Genomic DNA, 23,885 nt, shown 5'->3' with positions numbered 1-23,885 from the left:
GTAATTGTAACGTTTTTTCTTATCTTATCCTTAATACTACTATGTGTGCGCGCGCAAGCGTGTGTGAGTGAGTGAGTGGGAGACGAGAGAGAGAGAGAGAGTGTGAAGAACGCTGATGAGATATGAAATAACCAGTAGCCAATTGAATAAGCTACCCTTTTGGATTTATATATTTGTAAATCTGACTCTCAGTGCCTCACCAACCATGAACCTCACCGCACGTCACTGTAACTAAACAATATAAAATCCCAAAATAGAGGAATAAGGAAAGAATGTTTCCTATCGGGTCATACCACAGGGTATAAACCTAGAAGTCGCTATGACTTGAAGCATGATTTAAATGGAAACACACTGACTATCACTGAAATTTGCCCTCTCTGCTCTTATTTGTTGGTGTGTTTTTGTGTCGTGATCATATGTGTCTTCACAGAGCCTGTGCGTGTTTCCGTGACAGACTCATGCCTTACACGTGTGCTTGTCTTCCATCAGCAGATGTATGGGTTGATGGGGACTTGCCCCCAGGCTGGCGGGAGATCTCAGACTCATCAGAAGTCTATTTCTGGCACGTTCCCACTGGCACCACACAGTATGACCGACCGGTCGCCTCCGGAAACCAACAAACCGCCTCCAGCAATGAACCAGATCCCGAGCCCGACCTACAAAAGGATGCGCAGGAGTCCCTGAAGCTACCGAACGAGGTGAGAGCACCCTGAGACCTAGCACACCTCAGACCGAACCACACTGCGTTTTCATGCACCAAGCCCCCATTTTATTCTCAGTGATGGATATACAGTGTGCTGCGTTGTAGATTTCGATGTTGACAAATGAGAGAAGAAATCGTACTGAAAATAGTCCATTCTCGTGTGTTCTGAATTGGAGACATTTTAAATAAAGAAATATCTGTAACATCACAAGAAAAGAAGAACCACAACCATAAACTGTTCTAAAACTTGTATATCTTAGTTTAACAGTGGGAAATTTTGAATTACTTTATATCAACATTGTCTTTCTCAAGGGGACATGTATTTATGTCTGCTGAATAATAACAACTCTATTACATGTCTGAAGGTTTCATAGTCAGAGCAGAGATATTATATGTGCAGCAGGAAGTTTGTGACTTTTTAAAAAACTTCTCTTTTTTTTCCTGAAGATGGACATGAAGGGGTTTTGTTTTTCTAGATAAATGTCACAAGTTGGTGCACATCCATAGTTAACTTCATTAATTATTTTATAATTTCCAGCTGCTGCTTATCTCTGAGATGCACCTCTCTATAAAAAGTAATTTAGTCAAACCATCATTAAATTAGTTCTAAACTTGTATTTAAAACCTGATCCCAGTGACATGCAATGATACATATTTGTCCCTGTTTGATGATGTTCTGTGTAGCTTTGCTCAGTGTGTGAACATCAGATTAAAACAGTGGTCTCACTGATGAGCCTCGTCTCCCCGGCCCCCCTCGAATCTTTAATCCTGCATCCCTCCGTTTGTCTTTTCATCTTCAGCTGCCTTTTTTTTTTCCTCTCACAGCGCCCCAGCAGTCTGATATCCGACAGCTCGGTGGAGCCAGTCCCCTCACCCTCCGGTTCTTCCCCCTCCTCTTCATCCTCTTCTCCCTCTAAAGTCATCGCTTCTCCTGGTCAAGTTCTCAGCACCTCCACATGCGCAGCCAAAGTATGTTACACTTATCTGGCTCCTCACACAGCAAACTTGTAGGGATGTGTGTTACGAGATTCAGTTATTCCAAAATGCATAGAATCAACATGCATCGTTACTAAAGTGTAACTGAGTCTGATGTTTTTTTCCTCTACCTGCTACACATTTCTTTTTCTGAATATGTGTCCAGGAGCTAAAAGATTATCCGGTCTATCCAGATCCCAGTCTTAAAGCGTTTGAAGGCGCAACGCTTCGATATGCCTCTCTGAAGCTCAAGTAAGAGTCACAGTCTGATATACTGAAACAAGAAGCGTGTTTAATATTTAAGTTTTGTAAGCTTTCCACCAGATTTGAGGTGCAGTATCTGAGACTTGATATTTGCATTTTTTATGGCATAAACATTTGACTTTATTTCAATAAATCCTAACGTCTCGTGTCCTTCTGCAGCCCACCGGCTCAGCTAGAGACAGTGGACCTCAACAACACTTTTTCTGATCCAGAGGCAATGGTAAACACACAGCTACAATTTCTATAAATGTCACCATACAGCAAGAAAAATGTCAAGCTGTTTTTCTAAGCCCGTATCAAGTTTTATACCAACAACATGTTTAGACAGGGGCAACAGAGGACTAAAAAAAAGTGAAATATTACATTAAAAAAAAGTCTAGTTTGAAATGTCTCACAACTAATTAAGGAAATTAGCAGCTTCTCACTAAAATGTTTGATATTAAAAGATTGCCCCAGAGAAGCTGAGTCTTTCAGAGGAAAATAAAACACATATGGGAGGGGTCACCACTCTGTGAATGACTGTGTTGGCAAATTCTTTGGGGTCTCAGGCGGGCCTGCAGTCATGTGGTGTCTGCTGTGAAATCACTGCAGCGGGTTCAGAACTCTGTGAAAACCACAGTCAGTAAACACAGATAGCAGTTGCATCCACAGCTATAATATAGGGAGAAAAACCTTTTATAAAACAATTCCAGCTGGGTTCCTTCAGTGGGAATTAGCTTATTTTTATTAAAGGCTGAGGTAAAGTTGAAAACTATCCTGTGGTCTGATTTAAAAAAAAAATTAAACTGTTAACTGAAGGAGAAATCCAGATTGTTACCAAAACCCATAGTGACTGATGGTGTGTGTCACAGCACATGACAGTAAATGTCTCATGAACCAGAGGACAGATTTTAATGGAACTTTCAGAACATATTCATCGGCTGTATATCTACAATCAACAGTTCATTAACTTTTGATATCAACCTGATTCAAGATGGCCGCCACAACTCATCAACTTTAGCCAACAGAAATGGCTCTAATTTAGTCAGATTTACAGATATTGAGCTAAAGTTTGATGTGGTGGTAGCTGAGAGTCACCCTAACCCATACCTTGAGCTCTAACATCTTTGTTTTCAACATTAGCGTGCAAAGCAGCATCCCTCCAAAGAAAACTGATTTCATTTTAAGAACATTACTCAGTTTTTTTTAGCAAGACAAGGTCCAGGACACATCCTGCGAGTATGACAACATCATGTTTTCTTAGTAAAACAAACTGCAGGCTGAACTCACTGTGTTTACTGTGATCCAACAAAGTTAACATGCACCTTGTGAAGATTCTTGTCTTGTCTGCTTGATTTTTATCAAAAACCCAGGTTTCATTTGGAATGATGTAATCTTTTTCCTCCTGCTGATCTTTTTTATTTATTTATCTATTTTTGGCTGCAGTGCTACTCAGTGGTGACTCTTGTGAACTGAATTATGAGGAGTCTTTGCAGTCCAAGTGTTTTTAGCTGCCCTCCTGTGGAAGAACACCACATGTACAGGCTAAACCTGCCCAGAGGAAGGATGATTAAAAGATGCATCAGATAAATGGGTGAATGGAAAGAAAATGATAAGATAAGAGAGTTGAAAAAAGGAAGTACATCTGATTCACATGTGAAACACAAAGCAGTGAACTTGTGACAAATGTTAAAAAAAAGGATGTGTTTATCAGATTTATTTACCCAAAAACTGAACTCAGTCAGGAAATGATTTCATTTCAAGTTACAGTAAAACAAAATCTCGAGATGCTCAAATGTCTTAAAAACATTCTAAATGTGTCTAAGGAGACATTAGGGATGTTAAAATTTGAGAAGGATTTAAAAAGGAAGAAAAGTAAAAACATAATTTGGTCAGTGGGAGAGAGAAAAGACAAGTTCTTTTTATGATTTGCATGTGTTAAAGTTTCAGCCCCTTAGTGATACAGACAAGTGTGGGGAAGAAAGGACAAAGTATAAAACCAGTTTCTGGTCAACTTCTTTAATCTACTATTCTGATGGCTCATCGGTGATGTAAGAGTCCGTACTTAATCTGATGCATTTCTTCCTGCATCTTTTTACATCAACAGATTCTGACGGGCTTCATCTGCATGTGATGCTCATGTGTGCAGCTTGAAAATCAGATCAGAGCTCAGCAATGCTCATTAAGGTTGATCTTTTTTTAAATAACACCGTTGTCACCTCATTAGCACCTGAAACATCTGACCTTTGTAAGGTTCAATAACATAAAAAGTCAGATAATCAGGCATGAGCTAAATCATCTGTTCCAGTTTAAAGTGAAGATCCTAGAGATGCACACACAGTTCCTGTTCAACCAGCGGGGATAAAAAATGGCGCTGAAAGAACGGGGTTATCTGAACGAGGCGCGTTTGTCTCTCCCAGTCATTTCCAGTTCGATCTCTGGGCTGGGTGGAGATGGCAGAGAAGGACCTGTGTGAGGGGCGCAGCAGCGTGGCCGTCCACCACTGTATCAGACAGCTGTCCTACTGCAGGAGGGACATCCGAGACTCAGCCGGGGTCTGGGGAGAGGTGGGTGTGCCGGCTGAGGCAGACATTTAGACGCTGTAATAGCATCGATGCTAAACGAGGGGTTTGAGGCCCATCTAATTAAATTTACCTTCTCACTTTCAGTGTATGTTTTTCACTAGTGATTTGATCTTTTCAAGCCTGAGGTACACTGAAAGCATGAGAACGGCAGTACGCTGCCTGCATCTCAGTAGTTTAATAAGACTAGAAGGTAGGAGCATTGAGTGCGTGTCAAATTTCCTCTCATGCATAAAGTCAAAGATAGAAAATGAGTAGAGCTCCTGACTTTATGCTGCATGCCTTACAGTGCATCTAAATATCAATAAAATCAAAAGTAGTAATACTGGAGAGGTTCAAAACCTGAGAACATTTCACAAAACAGAAATAAAACCAATATTTTAAAGAAAATGTTATGTTTATTGAAATTCAGCTGTGTTTTGGGAAATACTCAGAACTCTTTTTCTTTTCTTGTTTCTATGATTACTTTTTTATATGAAGCTAAAATGACATAATGACAAGCATCACACTGTTTAATCATTTTTTACAAGTGCAGTGGGGCTGAAGTCCAAATGCTGCTAAATATAACATTTAATTAAATTTAATTAAACTGAAGTAGATAGACAGAGAAGTTTTGTCATCCGTTCTGATTGTTGATGCAAAGTTTATCCCTGCTGACATCAGGTGATCTTAATTCAATACACAGAAATACGAAACCAGTAAGATCGAAATCAGTAACTTCCTGCTATGACTTTACACAGAAAATCACAACATCGGTTGCTATCCTGGCATGAAGACCAGATTAAATTATCGTGCTGCAGATTTAATTTTGTCATCATAGCGACCCCACCCTCAGTTGCAAACTACAGCTGTCCCTGTTTGCTTTTTTTTTTTTTTTTTTTGCTTGCAGGGTAAAGGGATGCTTTTAGTGCTTCAGGACCGAATGCTGACCCTCGTTGACCCCGACGATCACAGCTTGCTCCACTCTCAGCCAATCAGCAGCATCCGTGTGTGGGGCGTCGGCCGAGACCACGACAGGTAGAAGGATGTTACAGACTGAAACCGTTTTCAGGATTTGAAATTCAGTTTATTCGACACAATTTAAATTGAGCTACTGTTCAGAGAGTAGCAGTCCAAACACTGTAGGAATAAACTGCTCTGTATTCTGCTCATACAACAGCACAAACTCTGGTTGGTTTTACTATACAGGACGTAGTTTTCTCTGTTTCTTCATCAAGAAGGAGCTGCATGATTGATCGCCAAGAACCTAAAACAGTTCATCGACTCCACCAATGCAGAACATTATAGATTCATAAGGAGAGGAAAAAAAAGGTTTAATTATTTTGTTTTATGAGAATGATGTCTAAATGCAGGGAATGAACTACATAAATTTAAGGAATAATTGAAATTGTTCTCCATCTTCAGTTTTAACTTTTAATCAGTCGTTTCTCTTTAAGCAGGTACGTCCAGTTTGGCGTCAGCTGTCAGGATTTTAAAGAGTTTTCTGTGTTCAGAAAGAGAAGCCTTTCAGTCAATCACTTTGATTGATTAGATAAACCAAAAAAGCTGGCTTTATTCTCAAAATGTAAACCCTATTCTCCATTTTATTCTCAACATTTTGTCTTTATTCATGAACATAAAGAAATTATTTCTCAAGTTTCCTTCTAAAAGAGGTTTGTTTTTTTTGTCATCTCAATGACGTAAAAATGGTTAGCTTTTTTTTTACTTTTTCGATGAACATTCCCCTCTTTTGTATTGCTGTTTATGAGCAGCAGGCTGCTCTTTGAACCAGATGACAAGATGGCTTTTTATCGTTCGTAATCTGACAGGGATAACAGTTTCTGCTTTAAGCTGTCTGTGTGTTTGATCGCAGCGTTTGAGTAAATCCATAAGTTTGTTATGAGAAGATAAAGTCGACGTACGCTTTCTGTAAATGTGCAAACACACCGCTGATGGAGCACACTGCAGACTGCACGTGCACACTGTTGCTGCTGCAAGTAGCTGAATCATGCGATTTTGCAAATCGCAAGAGAATGAGGTTTGCCTCATTATCATTCCATCTAAATTTGCACAAACTGCATTTAAAACACCATAATTATTCTTATTTTTCAATGCTTCGCTACCCCACCGATGACCTTTGGGGCCTTCAGTCATTTGCCAGCATCTCGTGATCTTAACCTTTTACTATTGAGCTGACAATGTGCTGAGGCTAGCATAACTGCAAATAAGGGGGGGTAAACTAGGCTTTTATTGATATGGCCCCCTCTGGGTTTCCATAAACCCACAAAGCAAGCAGCTCAAATGGAACGTGTTTGCATATTTGTTAGTCTCCTATGAAGATGTGAGTCTAACATACAGCATCCTAATGCCAGTTAAACAAAAACAAAAAGTCTTGCTACATTCTGTTTTTAAAGCTAAATGCTAAACAAAATGGAGCTTTCTACTATTGGCTATGTGTCCCTCAAAGATCCTACAAATAAGAGGAGTTGTAGAGGTTTACAGTCTGTTCTTTGCAGGTGTAACTGCTGTTAAAGACTCAGGTGAAAATGGAGGGAAAATACCATCTTTGCATGTATTTCTCATTTTCTCATTTTACTTTTTATTTCTCTATCTTTTCTGCTGTCTTACTCTTTGTATTGAAAGTGCTTCTACCCGTTTTCATTCCGCTCACCCTCCCACTCTCCCTCTTTTCCTTTCTTTCTACTTTTTGTGCGTCCCTCCATTAGGGACACAGGCACATTAGCCGCATGTGTACCAGGGAGAAAATAAGAGAAAGACAGAAACTCCCTCCACTACATTCTGTCTCAGAGGACTGGGGAACTTGGCTGCGTCTCTCAGTGGTAATGGATGAAGCGTGTAACAGAAGGGGGTGCACGGGATATAGAGTTTCGTGTCATCCTTTATTTTCTCGCTGCATCTTTTTCTCCTCCTACATCATTGCAGCTTTCCCATCATCAGGTATTTAAAATCTGCACCTGGCCTTCTTGACACCGTGTTTACTGTTCGCGTTTGTAACACAGGAATAGATATATTATTTATTTTATTTTTTTATCCCTTATAATAATCTGACCAGAAATCCTAGGAAAGCCATAGGTAAAACAGATTAACAAACTCGGATGTAAAGAAGTGCCACGTTAAGAAATACCAATTCAAAACCAAGTCAAAAAGTAAAATCCCTTTATAAGAAGTAACATTATAAACGAAGAGCAATATTTATGCTCACTTTGATGGATTGCAGTGCGGGAGAAATGATTTCCTTTTTACTGCCGAGGACTTTATGTCTCTCAGAGCTGATTCAGCATTCTGGAAGGATTCAGCAAAAACATGAATCCTCGAAGATTTTATCTCCCATTTAAGCGCTTTATCAAGGTGACAACTTTGTCCACGCTGATATTTCGTTGGTCAGTTTGACACGTCTAAAGGAGCCTGGTGTAGTTGTGTGTGGCGCTCTGTGCTTTTTGTGTATGCAGCAGTTTGTTCTGTTGTGGCCCTCATCAGAGAGCATGACTGAATGTGTGTGTGTGTGTGTGTGTGTGTGTGTGTGTGTAAACTCCTTAATCTTGCCACCAGAGTGCGCTGCAAGCAAATTCTGTTCATCCAGAGAAGCTGATGCAGCAGAGAGAACTTTGATAGTTTTTATTTCTTGTGCAAAGCCTGTTACTTACAGATAAATGTTTCTGTATATGGTTACAGTTTAATCTTAAAATGAGTTATGGCTTTGATTAAAGAAAAATATGATCGTTACGAGCTGCCTTTTATCTGATTTGAAGGTGGGTTTAGCTGGATTTTATTGCCTCAGGTTGTAAGTAAATGAAGCAGGGAAAGTCTCGAATTGTATGACTGAACAGTATGCGACTGTTCAGTCTTTCTTTTTGTAGAACTCAACAGAGAAGTGAAGCACAAGAAAGTAGGAGCTCAATGAAAATCAGTAAGAATATGCCCATTAATTAAAATGAATAACATTGACCTTGGCAGAGGATGTGCTCTCTGAGTGCTGAGTGTTAAATAAGTAATTGGTAGCTGATTTGGAGGGGCTTTTGCTCTTATTGCTAAGCTTTTTTGTTTTGTGTTTTGGTATTATTTTTTATTACGTTTGTGAATCTGAGCTTATTGGACTTCACCTGTGTGAAGACGGAAGTTTCTCCGCGGTTTATGCTGTTATTTTATCCTGATTTTAATAGCAGCTGAAGAGAAAATGAAAAGACAAACCTGAATGGGCTGCACAGGACATCAACTCGAACTAATCTGAAACATCTTGCCTTTTTGAACAGCACAGAAGAGACTGAACCCATGTGCACATTGATAATCACAGTGCACTTAAGGATTCACATCACCTTTCAAATTATTTAGGAGTGAACAAGCTGAGGAAATACAAAATCAGACTGGTGGTGGACCAAAAACTGCCCCCTTTTATGTTAAGAACGTCTGAAGGGTGTGAAGGTTTAGTTAATATAAAAAGCATAAAAGAAAGACTTCCTTTGAAAGGATGCTCCCTTCGTTGTCTTTTTTTTTCCCATCTTCCTTTATCCATCTTTCTGAGGAGCAGTCCCAGTCTGGTCCTGAATGTGCTCCCTCTGTCTCTTCTGCAGCTTGATTCAATATGAATGAGTCCCCCTGTGTCCTGAACGGGGGGGGGGGGTTGCCCCCTCGATGAAGTCATGGGGCTATATCTGTAGCACTCAGCAGGTCTGACAGCGTGCACGCCTGGCTGCACTCGCATATGTTTGCATATAGATGCTTGTGCGTGTGTTTGTGTGTGTGCGTCTGCGTCTGCACGCGAGTTGATGAAGTCATAGGTCTATATCGGGAGCACTCTGTGTGATGGTGAATGCTTGGGGGGGGGGTGCATGTGTTTTTGCCCCGTTTCATTCTGTCTGTAATGCTCTTGTGCTATTTCCACTCTTTGTCTCCATCGCTCACTCTGCCTCCCTCTTTTGCCATTGGCTGTGAAGCTTTGCCTCTTCTTCTCATCTGCCTCTCTTTGTTTGTCCCCGCTGTTGCACTTTGGTAGGATAGAAGCCTCCCCCCACACCCCGACTTTTTTTTTTTTTTCAGTTTCAGTAAGGCGAGAGAGGGAGGAGAGGAGAGGAGAGGAAGCCCAAGTACTCAGGACAAACAGGGAGAGTGTGCAGTGCATGAGAGAGAGAGAGAGAGAGAGAGAGAGAGAGAGGCACACACGGCAAGACCTCGCAGGAGCCTCCTCGGACCAGGCAGGCATGGCAAGGGACTGAAGACGAAGCAAGGAGGAAGGAGAAGGTGTAGCAGAAGGAAGGAAGGGGAGGAGGAAACGCAAGGGGGAGGGGAAGGAAATAAGGAGAGAAGGGGAAAAGGACTCCCAGAGGATTAAAAAAAAGAGGGGGGGGGGAAGAGAAAACGAGGAAGAGGCGGACAGGAAGAGATTCACCCCTGGGAGCAGCAGCAAAGGGGCTGAAGCAATGTCACCACAGTGGTGGAGCTAACAAAGCAGGGAAGTAGTTGTCTCATCGGGACGAGGATGTTTTCCTGTGTGAGTACTCCTACACTTCATTCATCCCTCTATTCTCCATCCGTCCCTCTACTTAAAGTCATTCAGGGCTGTTTCTCATTTCACCCCTCTTTTCAGTCATATCCGTTAACTCTGATTGCTCTCTTTCTACACTCTGGCTCCCAGATCATTGGGTTGTTGTTGTTTTTTTTTTTTTTCTCAGATCATCTTTAAAATGTTTGTCCTCATTTACTCCTCAGACTCCTGCTGAGTGTTTTGCCGTCCAGCTGCCTCTCTCCTCTCACTCTGCTTAGCCTTCATGTTCAGAAGTGATGCTGGCAATCGGCAGCAGGTTTGCAGCTGGAGACAAGAGAGAAAAGATGTTCAGGGAGTCAGATGGGGGGGGGGAGAAACCAAGCAGAACGAGATGAAGTACGCAGAGGCAGGATTGAGAAAGGCAGGATTAAATGGGCTCAATGTGCTGCAGGGATTTTTTTTTTTCCTTTTTTTTTTTTTTTTTGCAAAGTGTGTGTCTCTTTGAAGCTGTTTGATATTGGATTTGGTTTATTTCAAAGGGGCGTGTGTTACTATTTTTGGCCTGTGCATTTGTTTGTCTACATAAATTAGTTTTAGCCAGGACGCATGGGAGATGGCTTGCTTGAATGTATTTGTGTACGCGACATGTGTTTCTGCATGTACGGTGTTTCCCTCTCGGAGGAGGGGAGAAGACTTAAGCGGAGAATAAATTGTCGGGCTGAAATGATCTACAACATGGCAAAACCTGCGCCTGCCCTGGCTTCTTATCCCTGGCTTTTGACACCTATTAAGATTGAGGAAACACCGGTTGAAAATGGAGTTTGTGGACTTGTTTGCTCTTCTTGCTGTTTAAGTGCTGCCCCTCTTCACTTATGGCTCATGTGTGCAAACACATACTTAACACACTTCTTGCAAACACACACCGGCTGCACGTTTCATTCATATTCATTGGCGCGCAGCAGTGGGACTCTTGCCTATTCCCTCCAGCTCTCACTTATTCCCCCCCCCCAACTGCTGACCTTCTGTGGACAGCTGTGGCATATAGAAGAGCAGAGGGAAGGAGATGAGATAAGACACCCACGCCTCTAGTATTATAAATTTTTTAATGCTTAACACATTCTTTCCATCCCTTCCCATTTATGTCAATGAAATGAGTTTGTATAGGCATGTTTGGTTGGCTCCTAAAGTCCTGGCAGCTTATTTGCTGATGTCAACCCCCCCACTCCTCCCGGCCTTAATTAACATGCAACATGTCCCCCTGGTGGCCCTTAGGGACACAGAGCCAACACCTAGACCTACTTGATAGATGTCAGAGTGATTGATGGGCGTTCCTCCTCACCCCTGCACCCATTTGAGCCTCTCCTTCCCTGCAAGTCATCGCTCCTTCCCATCAGCTTGTTCTTCTTACCCACAATTCGTCACTCTTAATTCCTCACGCACATCGACTTATCAGGGTTACTCCCAGAAACCCTCATCAAGGGTCACCAGGGTGGTCGGGGTTGTGTCCCCGCGCTCTCATTTTCACTCGCTCCAAGTCAAATGTCAGATGCGTTAACTCACCGCAGCTGAGAGGAATCGCAAACGGCTCCGAAACCTCCTTTCTTCCTTTTTCTCCGCGTCCGTTTTCGCCGCAGCCTCCTTGCTTTCCGTCTTGCATTAGCATTGTTCGGCACACCTGCTGTAATCCTTGTCTTCCTGACAGATTACTCCTCCCGTTCTCCCTATAGATTCCCCCTCCCTCGCCCCGTCCGCCGATAAATCTCTTCCCGATGAAAATCCTCCCTGGACCCGGCGAGGGCAGACAGAGAAGTGAGGTGATGCTGATGTTCTCTAATCATGCAAGGATCAATCAAGATGTCATTACTGAGTGTTTCATGGAGATTTTAGGGTTTTTTTCTCCTGTGGGCCTCTGGATTACATATTTAGAGAAATAGTTGCAATAGATGGATGTGGGAGAGGGGGTTTCATTATTTTCAAGTCAGCATTGTCTTAATAATTAACTTAACTGTTCGTTGTTTTCCCACCTTTTAAAAGTATGGTTCAAAATGTTTGAAGTAGGGTTCTGTGGAAAGGATATGAGCAATTAATATCTTACTTGTTGTACATAACTCTTGAACAACCTCAGTTGTTCAAGAGTACTAAGGAAATAAAGTTAAATTTTGACCAAACCAACAAGCTTACAGCTATACCAAGCAGAACTAAGACCAAAGTGGATTGTTTAAAAAACCTTAATTTGCTGTCAGTACTGCAATTACACTGTTATTCCAGTGGAGATATTGTGATATTTTTGTGTGAAGTGGTTCAGAGTGTACTAGAAGGGCTACAGCTAGCTGCTGCTGCCACTATTTGCACTTTAAAATGGTCATAGAATTCTGTGTAAATAATGTAAAACTGATGGCAGTGTGAAGGTTTTTAAGATGGAGTTTGAATGAAAAGTTGTCAAAACCTTTGAGGCTTGAGTTGTTTTAAGTCCACAACAATCCACTTTGGTCCTGCCCCCGTCAGACTAGCCATTAGCTCATTAATCTTATCAGAAATAAACTCATTTTATCCAAGCTGAGGTCGTTCAAAGAGCTGTCTCCAACATGTGAGACCTTAAATATTCACAACCTTTCCTCAGAACCACACTTCAAAAGATCTGAACAATCCCTATTTATACATTTTTTCATTTTTTTATTTAAAACAATCCAATTCTTTGAAACGTCCAGTGTACTAACACAGGGACAGGAAAAAACATGTATTTTCTTTCAAATTACTGAAGTCATCACCTGTTTATCAAAACTGATGACAACTTTCTGCCCATTATATATGAATTTATATATATATATATATATATATATATATATATATATATATATATATATTTTTTTTTTTTTTTAATCATTTGACAGGACTGGGATTTGAGTGACATAAGCAGATACTCAGTGCTGCATGTTTCATTTCTAGTTGTGTCTCAGTTGTTGTTTTTTACACAATCCCTTTTTTATTGCTTACCTGCCCATCACCACGAGGGTCAGGTAACCTCTGTAGAGAAGGCGGCCCTGATTTGTTATTGTGACTGGCTTCTGCCCAGTTGGCACAAAAAGCTACATTTACAGCAAAATATAGTTCTTTGTGTTACTTCTCTAAGTGTGGTGCAGAATTAATGCGCACTGCCTTGTGTCTTTCTAATGAATTTATAATGTGTTTTAGGGTGGACATTTTTTGGGTGGCGTTGCTTGTTTATGGTTCCCCATTAACTGAAAAATAAGATATTAATTTAACCAACTTGGCCTGGTTTGTACTGTCCCAATCAGACGTGTGTGTATCTGTGTGTGTGTTTTTATGTTTAGATTCGTGTTTTTGTTCTGAACAGACTGGGGAAAATTAGGGCAATAAACTCAAATAGTGCTCAAATTAGATCACTAGGCTAACACTAAAATAACTTTTTATTGTTTGAAACATTGTATTATTTAAACCCACATCTTACTGATAAAACCAAAATCTAAATAAAGACCTAGCATTCTTAGTTTGAAGCTATGATCACCTTATATTGAGAATTAAAGAATTATAGTTGCTTTGGTCAAATCTTTAAAAATACTGCTCTGCGTCATCTCAGGCTATAGCGAGATCTTGTGTGATTTGTTAGTGTTCAAAGTATGTGTTAAGGATGACTGTCAGCTACTACCACACCCACGTTTAGCTCAATATCTGTCAAATTGACTTGGTTGTAGCCATTTTTATGTTTACTAAAGTTGATTAGCTTTGGCGGCCATAATAAGTTGAGTTGACTTCGAAAGTTAATCAGTTGTAGATGCACATCCAATGATTACTTCCTGAGAGCTTCATTAAAATTCCTCCACTGGTTTATGTAATATTTTGCTAACAGACAGACAAATAAAACACACACATCCAGAGACTCAGGCAAAGACATTATTCCCCACATTGCACCTTTCAGCTGTGGGCGATAAAAAAATATTTATACGCCCAACAAAATCCATCTATCTTATTTCATCACTTTTCACCAGTAGAAATTTTAAAATTTAAATTTGAGATGCATTTAATTGGAAAAACCTTTCTAAAAGTTGGTCTACAGCAATCTCTGTATATGAGTGTAACTGTTTTTTAGGAGACAGTTTAAAATATTTAGATGAGATTTCCGCCTGCAGCCAGAGACAAAAGAGGTTGATGAAATTTAATGAGTAGTGAAACCCTTTTTAAAAATTCAATACAGCCCATGTTGCTCTACAGTTTCCACACAAATCTTTGGCATTTTCTTGAAACGGCTCAGTATCTGTGTAAGTGGGAGAGACTGTTTGCTTTGTGTGTGTGCGTGTGTTTGAGTGTGTGTGTCAGTTGTGTAAGTGCGCAACCCTTTAATAGATTCAGCAAATCTGGGGACCACAAGAGGTCGCACAGTTGTGTACTGTACAATGTGCGGAGAACATGATTTATGGCGGTCGCAGCTAATTAGGTTACATGCAAAAACCATACGATCCGAGCTGCACCGCGAGACGACGGAGCTCGGAATAACTCGAGTCCCAGTGTTCTCCTCCCACACTCTGGTGCTCTCTCTCTCTCTCTCTGTCACAAACACACACATGCATCAGTAAAATGCATGAATGATGGCATCTAACTGAAGTGACATGTCACTGAAGCTTTGTCTGAAAGGAAAACACACACACTCCAGAGCAAAATATATAAATGATCAAGAGCTGAAAGCTGCAGGACCTCTGCCACCTATCCAGAATCCCTCCTTTTTTCCTCCTCATTTCCTGCTCCACACACCCTATATGTCTTTCTAACTACCTCTATTTGCTCCTAAATATATAATAAAACCCGCCGCGTGTTGACACATGGCTGCTGTGTGTGCTTCCTCTGCATGTTGCCCCTCCTTGTTGCCTTACTGCCACAACGAATGCTTAAAACTGGGTCACAAAGCTGCATCAACATAAACTGAGTCTCTGTGTGTGTTTTCCCCCCTTTTTTTTTTCTTTTTTTTTGATAAAGCGCGGTTTCCACCATCAGCCTTGGAAACGGAATGATCCAGATGCGCACAGGATGCCTCAAACAGAGTCCCACTAGCTTCCGCTGTAAACAACATCAGCTATTTGCTCAAATTACACAGGCGGTGCAGCGGGCTGTTTAATATGCCATAAACAACCGTTTTATTTTAATATTGACTTGATTATGTCCTGATTCTTCATGGCTTCTGGCAGCAGCTGGGATTGTTCGGCGCGGCGTGCAGCGAGACGGGTATCGTGTGTCATGTGGCTCCAACGATGCAGGGAGGACCTCCACCGGCCCCCGGTGCTCATTTAGCCGCTCATCTTCGAGCTTGTAAACAAGTTTACGGTGTTGGGAGGTAATTACGCGCGGGCATTTTTTACATTAGGCCTAATGGTTGTGGGCTGTGACTAATTCATTGGCAATCGCATGGGGATTTTCCCCGCTCAGCTGTCGCATCCTGGATGGTGGAGGTTCTGCTGGTGTTGCTTGTGTTACCGCTGTCCATTATAAGGCCAAGGTGGACGATGATGTGTTTAAGGTTTGACCATCATTTCTCAGCAAAAGATGATCTTAGTCTGAACATCTGTCAGGAAAGCTGGCAGGTGATGTGCATTTCTTCCTTAAATTTGTTGGTTTAATGTTTAATTCTGAATTAGTTATTAAATTCCACTTCAAGGAATCGTCTCATTACTGCTTTAATGTTCAGGAAGTGGTTTACCACTTCAATAAATATGTTCTTCCAGTTTTGTTGGCAGAACAATTAATACTTAGCTTTCCATAAATGTTAGTGTTGCAAAAGGCTCCGGTTGTATTGTATTGCTTTCAACTACGGCTCACATGCTGAATAAGGATTTAAATGTTCCATCAAAATTATTGTCTGGATTAGAAATTAGAAACTGTGCTTCTGGGAGTTTCTGGTACTGAGGATGAGATTCCCAAACAGCCCTGATAGACAAACACACACGTGGAACCAGCTCATTTCAGTAATGAGCAGAGCTGTCGACCAGGAGCACCGGGTTTAAACCAACCAGGCCTGGTAATAATCAGGAGCCTTTCATTTCCCAACAAGACACAGAGGTTGTTTCTTGTAGCTACAACACAGGTTAGATGAGCTTGAACTTGATTGTTTGGTATTTAGAATTATTTGAACTCTTTGGCTTGGATCGAACAAAGTTTCTTAGACTACCAGACTTCTTCTAGGTGAGCTAAAAGACTTTAAGTAAAGTCAAATGTGTTAATGTTCTGAGATGCATCAGTTGCAGTTTTCTAGGCTGATTCCATTTTTCAATTTTTGCGAAGCTCTGACATAACTCTTCTGGGTTTTATTTAAGACAGAAAAAAACTAATTTATTGTGTTTTAGTTATTTATGTGTTCAGCGTTTTTTAATCATTCCTTCCTGAATGACAGTTCACTTGTAACATTTAAACTATTATATCTTTATTTGCATTTGTCTTCTGCTTGCAAATTAAAGGGCTCACAAAACAAACAGCTGGACATGACTATGTCAGCCGTTTAAAGGGATAGTTTGGTCATTTTTTAAAGTGATGTTCTGTTTAGTCGTTATAAATAGTCAACATCTTATCAGCTGTGACATCAGTCATAGAGCACAGAGAAAGGCTAGGCTAATGGCTAATCAAACGTGGCCCCGTCTTTAGCTGTTTTTCAGTCTTACGCCCATGCTGCTGCGCAAATGTATGCGTGCTACTGAGGCTGTACCAGTCCGCCTGGAATCAGTGCATTCCTAATCAAAGTTAGACGGCATGTCCTGGAAGAGCCATTTAAACTTAATATGCAGCGTAATAAGAAATAAAAACAGGAAAAGCTCACCTAACAGCCAGCAATAAAACCTCAGGAGTGACAAATGGAACGTTTCCCCAATATCTCTTTAGTTCAGTCTTTTGCTGAACCTCAGAATATCCGGATCTTTCAACATCGGTAACAATGTTTGCCTCAGAAGCCCATGCTGGCATGTTTAATGACTATAAGTCTCTGCAGCTGCACCATCAAGTGGCATCAAGGCTGCAGTAAAACCGAGCTCATTTCTGTCTGTAGTTCTGTACAGTTCTGTTAATGGCGCCGTAAAGTGTCTTGTTTGTGACTCCTCTCCCAGCTTTATCTTTGACATTTATGACCTTTTTTATCGCCATATTCTGGATACCATTACAATAAACTGCACTTAACTTCACTAATGTGCAACATGCTGTTTTTTTGCAGACACAATTATCTGTACTCAGGGGTCCTGATTTAAGAATCTGCTTCTCCGTCGTTGTGTGTGTAGAGGTTTATGGCGTTCGAACCTGCGGACTTTGATAGTCCATCACGGGAAGATGAAAAGTTATGGAAGCATTTGTCAACTTGACACTTTCAGGTGTTTTTTCTTCAGCATCAGCATCATTTGCATACTTGGATTGTCGTGAAAATAATAAAACTTTGTAATGCTTACAGACTAACTTTGCTGAGGATCACTTCCCGTTGCAGCCGGTTTCAAATAAAGCAAATATACAAACTGTCAGTGGCTTCATATGACTGCGCCCGACAGTTGATCTATTATTCTCTTTACTGTGTGATGAAAGGCCTTTCCTCTAATTCATTAGAGGAAATCCCAGTTGTTTCAGTGTTGCACACTTGTCAGATTTCAGTGATGAAACTGGATCAGAGCCACGTCCTCGCTGGACCTCAGCCAAAATCTCAACACAACCGTTTCAGTCAGTAGCAAACGTTTACCCATACGGCACATCCCTGGAAGTCGCTGCCTTCTTCTCTTCTGTTACTGACTTAAAGATCAACCCAGACATTTCAGCTCAGCATCTGGCTGCTCAGTAAGCATATGTACAGTACGTGCATTAGCATAGCGACCAAAGCTACTCAGACTCTCAGTTAAGCTGTTTGATAATTGAAGTCTGTGTGATGCTGCAGTCTCTGTGAGCGCGCGTGTGTGTGTGTGTGGTTGTGTGTGTGACAGATGGTTTGGAGGAGACATCAGTCTCCACTGAGTGATTCTGGAAGCTGCAGAGCTGAAGAAAGATGTCGGAACAAGTCGGGAAGTGTTACATTTGTGTTGTTTTCGCTGCGACATCACTGGGATACTTTGGTTTTATGGCACCAACATGTATTCAAAACTGTTTACTGTTAAATTTTACGAATGCCTGGAGTTCAGATAATGAATTGTAGACCCAGCATTTCTTAAAGAAATGCATATTGACTGCCACCTTCGGTGCCAGAGATTTAAAGCAAAATCATTTTATAGTATGTTGAGAAATGACAGAGTTGTAGCTGCTTAAAAATATGTATGTACTGTATGTGTTGTGAACGACTCTCAGCTACTACCACACCAAATGTCAAGCCAGCATCTGTAAATTGGTTTGTTTTTAATGTCAGTTGAATGTGACTAACATCTTGAATTGGGTTGAGTTGTCACATTTGCCTTTTGGCTGTGGCCAATAATAATGAGCATCTGGATTGTTTATTACAAAAATGCAACGATAAAAAGTGTATGCATTTAGAGAAACACAAAAGAGAAATAAGATTAAACAGATTCAGAAAGCTACTTGCCATTTTAGCTTTGCATGTACCTTTAAGATGCCCAGAAAATTCATCCCTTCACACAAATCATCTTAAGTGTTGCATCAAATCTCCATTTAGTTCCAGCTATCACACTTGCGATCAATAACCTTATTAAATATCTATCATGAAAGTTTTTTTTAAAGCTGATTAAGACACCAATTTCAGAACTAAAATGAGCATCAGTCTTCTGCTGTTTTACATTATAGATTTTCTGTCGGCATCCTTCATATTTTCAATGAATTGCTGAGATTGTTTTCGGCATTCGAGAAGAGGAAAACCAGACCAAAACCAAAACACACAAACTGACTGAAACCATAAATTTGTCCGGTCTGCCTCAGTTTGTGATGGTGAGATTCCCCTTCAGTTGTCCAATTCTGCTCCTACACACCGTGCTGTCAGTGCTGTCATGTCGGGTGACTGATGTCGGAGCTGCGAGCGCTGACAGCTCCACGCGACTTTCACAAACCCGGTTCACCCCTCCACATCTGCAGTCGTGACCTCATTTAAATCACAGAGTTGTGCACATCCTCTCCGGGCGAGCCTGCCCCTCAGCCGTCAGGATCAAAGAGAGATGGGTAGTAGTGAGTCGAGCCGACCTTTATTGAGCTCTGGAAATATGTGCAGCACAGAGAGAGAAAGAGAGAGAGGGAGAGAGAGGGGGGTAAAAAAAAAAATAAAATGAGCACATGAGTTCAGGGAGTGTTGCTTTAACTCATCTCTCTGCTTTGGTGCTTTCATACCTTTCATCTCATTCCTCTTTTTGTTTTTTGTTTTTTTTACTCTCCACCATCTCCTTCACCATCCAGGCCCCAGAGGGTCTCACATCTTGTTTTCATTTCTCTCCCCCGCACTCCCACCTTTTCATTTAGGCTTTCTGGCCTCCTGCCTTTATCACTCACCTGTCTTCAGATTGTATCTATTTATCATCTCCCCGGACTTTCCAACCAAAAATCTCCTCTGACATCTCTGATGTGTACGTGTCCTGAGCTGGTGGTCCATTTGTCTCTCTGTAGGCCACACAAGGCTAAACTAGGCCAACAAACTTCATCCTCTTTTTTTCTTCTCATTCTTTCCGGATGGATGGATGGATGGATGGATGGATGGATTTTAGGGGAAAACACATTTTAACTTATTGTTGCATCTTGGTTAAACAATCTCAATCAAAAGGTCTACACTGTTAAAAAAACATAACAAAAAAAAACTTTACATTTGTTTCCATCAGTGTTCCACTTGTTCTAAATCCATTTTTACAAGATTTGACCAAAACAGCTTTAACGCTCATCCTTATTAAGATCATAAGTTGATCTTAATTTAAAACTCTGCCTTGAAAAGCGGCAGGCAATATGCATTCCTTCAAGTAATTCCAGGCCTTTATTTTGTTGTTTGCTTACTTTTAAAACACAGACCATGAACACCTCAAATTTGGAACCTTTTGCTGATGTTTTTATTTTATTTTTTACATTCAGAGTTCAGTTATTTTATAGCATTTTCTAAAGCTTATATGTATCATGCTTAAAATTTTGACAAAAAAAAAAGACAAAATGAAGAAAAGGTGAATTACACAGCAGTTTGTGTTCTCACTCAGGACTATTTGTAAAATTTGAGGCCCCTGGGCTTTGGAGTTTTACACATTCTGAGCCGTTTAAATGCCACTCTTGTTCCCTGCTGCGCTCCATCATCACCTCACTGTGTTGAATTACTTCTGACTTGGCTTTAGTGGCATTTTCAATGAATGATCACAGACCTGAGGCCACAAAAAGATGACTTTGTCAGTTGAACTCAAAAATAAGCCCGACCACGGTTATTGGAGTGTACTTCTTGCTGTAGCGCTGATGAAATGTCAACGTAAGGACCAAAAGATTTATGTCCAGATGTGGTTCGCTTCCTCTACATCTTGTTGTAAAAGCCGAGTGATTGACATGCACTGCGGGTTATTTGAAAGGTGGGAGTTTGCTCGGAGTTTGATGTGGCTCTTTCATCAGTTACAAAGAATCTACAAGCCGTTCACGCTGGTCGGAGAGGGAAAGTGTGGGGGGTTGTCTTGAAGTAAATAGCAGCTTTTGAGCTGCTCAAAATTTAGCTCAGTTCCACCGAAAATGACAGAATAGAGACTTGGGGGTCAGAATTCGAAGCCGAGCATTAAGCAGAATATAGAAAAACTCGAACACAGAGCATTATATTTACATGTTATGAGTCAGATGATTTTCGTTTAAAGTGATGTGGGCATGCAGGGACCCACAGGTTGACTGGAAACCTGTTGAAGCAGCACTTCCAAAGCTTTAAAGATATGATTCCTGTTTGAAACTAAATCTGCCAGCTGTCACTACGCGGCACAAACACATACTGGCATTTACGGGAACCATCGAAGAATCAAAGGCAGCCAGTTGTTTGAGTTAGCCCTGCTTTATTTCAACAGCTCTGAGCTTTCTCCGTTGTATTCCCGATAATAGAGTGTCACAAACTATAAGGCGTTTGGCTTTGATGAGTTACTCTATCGATATGAGTCATTTTCTGCTGCATCTTTTTCTTCTCTTTACTGAAAAGAAGCAGAGGGATGAGACACGGAGCAGGCTGAGGAAAACAAAAGAAGGATTATCGAGCAAAAAAACAAAAAGTAGAGTAGGATGTAAGACATTTTGTGGAGGTTAAAACTGTACGTGGCTAGTGTGTTGGCACTTTGCACAGGAAAGAGGGTTTTTATGAAATCTGGATTTTGATTTTTTAATGTTTTCCAGGTCTGGAAAAATATTTGTGTTCCCAGATTATTTCTCTTTTTTTCAAAAGAAAAACTTAAATACCTGAAAACGTTTAGCTCATCCAGCCTTTTCGGTGCTTTTCACACTGAGTATAAATAAAATATAAACACATTAGTCAGTAAAATAAATCAACTTTTGCTTCATAAAGCTTCAAGTCTCAAGTTTTAGGCACAACTATTCTAATTTTTGAGTGACTGACTTAAAGGTGCTCCTAGCAAACTATAAAATAAAACATAAAAAGGTTCTCCTGAACTACATCAAGTGGTTCTGTCTGAAAGAGTTCAGTCCAGTAATTTTCCAGCTACACTGATATGCAATTCTGAAATGTGGGTACTCGCTCAGTGTAAACAAAGCACTTGGCTAATTTCGCCCCAAACCACTTGGAAGCTCGAATTATGTGATTGACCTAAAGCAGACTGGTAGTAGTCAGTGTAGGTAAAACTATAGGCACAGGAATTCACCTCTCAAGGTTTCACTTATAGAGACTACTCTGCTGATAGAACAAAAGTGAACCCTATGATGTTTTTAACCATATTTCAAAGTGTCTTTTCCTGTTGTTTTGTTCTTCTCTTCGTGTTTGTACTGCACTTGCAGTTTACATCTAAAAAGGAAAAAGAAGCCAGACCACTGTGGAAATATTTGCCATAACTTTATGGTAAATGGTTGTATTTAGAGGGCCAAAATCAACTGAAAAATCTGGAATTTTTTTCTGGAGAAGTATGGAATTTGTCAATGAAATATGTGTAGGAACCTTGGAAAGATGTTGTAGAAAGCCAATCTGCTGAAATGAAAAGTGCACATAGCTGAACTTCAATGCACACTTTGAAAATACACACACCTGACAGGAAGATGCTTTCAGACTGCTGTGTGTATTAACTTTAATGTCTTTTCTCTGTCTTCCTCCTTATCCTTTCCTCATCTTTGTTGCCCCCCCTGTATTCCTTCCCCCTTCCTGTGCTTCCACGGACTCAGAGAAAGGTAACTGCTCCTTGTGGCGTGCTCTGAATGTGATCCAACTCCTCCGTTGTTTCCATTACCTTTACATCAGGACTAGCTCCCACTTCTTCGCGAGGCCACATCTGTCACTTCAGCCATCAAACGTTGTCTTTGCTCCACCCCGGAATGTCGCTGTTGGACTTTCCAGTAGCCACTGTATCAGTAAATCGCTGATGCCAAATCATCAGTGAGCCAGGCTGGCCACGGGCCGTTTCCCATTAAGAGCTGCATGCTGTTTTGTGGAACGGTGATCCCTCAGAGAGAGGGCACAGAAGTCATAAAAGAATCATTTGTGGCATGCGAGGCAAGGCCACTCATGCTGCCTCGGCGATGCACCGCTCAAATGTCCCTGAGCAAAGTGGACACACACACATACACACAGTCAAACATCCTCTATCACACTTTCCTTCCTGGCCACAGGCAGAGAGCATTATCGACCCAAAGTGTGTGAGCACACAATTAAGCAGCGGAGACAGCCTGGGTAATGGACTCATAAACACAAAGAGCCTGCTGTGATAAATGCCAGCTGTGTTTGCCATATTTCTGTTTGTATCTATGTTTTGTTTGTTTGTTTGTTTGTTTCCCTGGGAGTGTGTGATGCGTGCAGCTAAAGACATCCAGTCGTCTTCTCTTTGTGCCTCTCCTCTTTTTCTAAGTATTCCGATCACACATTGTCATTTCTGTCATGGCTGGAAGTACATCCACGTTTTGTTCTGAAGCTTGTCTCACCTGTTAATGAGGAGGAAATGTGTGCATCTTTCATCTTGTGTGTGTGTATGCTTGTGTCCTACCTCCCAGGTGTAGCTGGGTTTCATCTGCCTCCCAGACTCTGCATAAAGTTTTTTTTTTTTTTCCTCAGTGGAGCTTCCTCCCTCAAGTCTCATCCTCTCTTTTTGCATTTATCTGTGCCATGTGGCGCCGCTGTGATGCTCTTGGCGTGTAGTTTCCTCCGGCTCCTGATTGCACGTATGCCTCAGTGTATGTGTGTGTGCGTGCTTGTATTGTAGTTAAAGATAGAAAATGCAATTATAACTTACGTGTGGCAAGACAGCACATCAAAGAGGCTTTAAGTGAACCATTTCATTTATAGCTTATTGTTGAAGGGTTAATTGCAGTGACGTCTGCAGGGCTGAAGGCTGTCTTGATAAAATGGCACAAAAAATAAAGTCTATTTCAACATGAACGAGGAAGCTAATTACAGCGCAGCTCGACAAATAAATATCTCAAGAAGAAGTAAACACACCGTGATGCAAATGGGGTAATAATTACCTTGTTGTCGTTTGTGGCTTTTATTTTTCTGCGCACAAATTGTTTGGGTTTTTGGTTTTTTTCCTCCGCTCGCCCACTTTTCACTGTTGTCAGAGAGATGACAAATCAAACGAGTGCAAGAAGGATAGGTGTAAGTTTTGTTTTAAAACAGGAGGCAGATCCAAGGACAAAGTCTTTTCTTGCTAGCAATCAGTCGCCTCCTTCCTCTGTCAGACCTGATACCGCGGCACAGCGTGGGCCTGCCGGAGAGTGGAGGGAGGTGTGTCACAAAGATGTCTGGGTGCGAACTAATGCAATCACATATATGACAGAGACGACAACAAAGGGG

The 23,885-nt window shown here is 41.1% G+C and overlaps 1 protein-coding gene across 3 annotated transcripts in view; it reads left to right on the top strand.

Annotated features, from left to right (window-relative positions):
- Nucleotides 1-23,885, top strand: part of LOC108242407 (amyloid-beta A4 precursor protein-binding family B member 2) — a 37,190-nt gene that overhangs the window by 4,903 nt on the left and 8,402 nt on the right. The window contains exons 3-9 of one of the 3 annotated variants that reach the window (XM_017427204.3): nucleotides 493-698; nucleotides 1,529-1,672; nucleotides 1,845-1,930; nucleotides 2,102-2,162; nucleotides 4,342-4,488; nucleotides 5,393-5,520; nucleotides 22,265-22,270. In XM_017427204.3, the coding sequence (XP_017282693.1) occupies nucleotides 493-698; nucleotides 1,529-1,672; nucleotides 1,845-1,930; nucleotides 2,102-2,162; nucleotides 4,342-4,488; nucleotides 5,393-5,520; nucleotides 22,265-22,270 (778 nt within the window). Of the gene's footprint in view, nucleotides 1-489; nucleotides 699-1,528; nucleotides 1,673-1,844; nucleotides 1,931-2,101; nucleotides 2,163-4,341; nucleotides 4,489-5,392; nucleotides 5,521-22,264; nucleotides 22,271-23,885 lie in introns of all 3 variants that reach the window. The other 2 variants (XM_017427202.3, XM_017427205.3) reach the window with 2 other exon arrangements.

This window comes from Kryptolebias marmoratus, linkage group LG9 (assembly GCF_001649575.2).
Source record: "Kryptolebias marmoratus isolate JLee-2015 linkage group LG9, ASM164957v2, whole genome shotgun sequence".
In the NCBI taxonomy this organism is placed as follows: Eukaryota; Metazoa; Chordata; class Actinopteri; order Cyprinodontiformes; family Rivulidae; genus Kryptolebias; species Kryptolebias marmoratus.
Note: the sequence above shows the minus strand (reverse complement) of the source record. Positions and strands in the feature narration are given on the sequence as shown.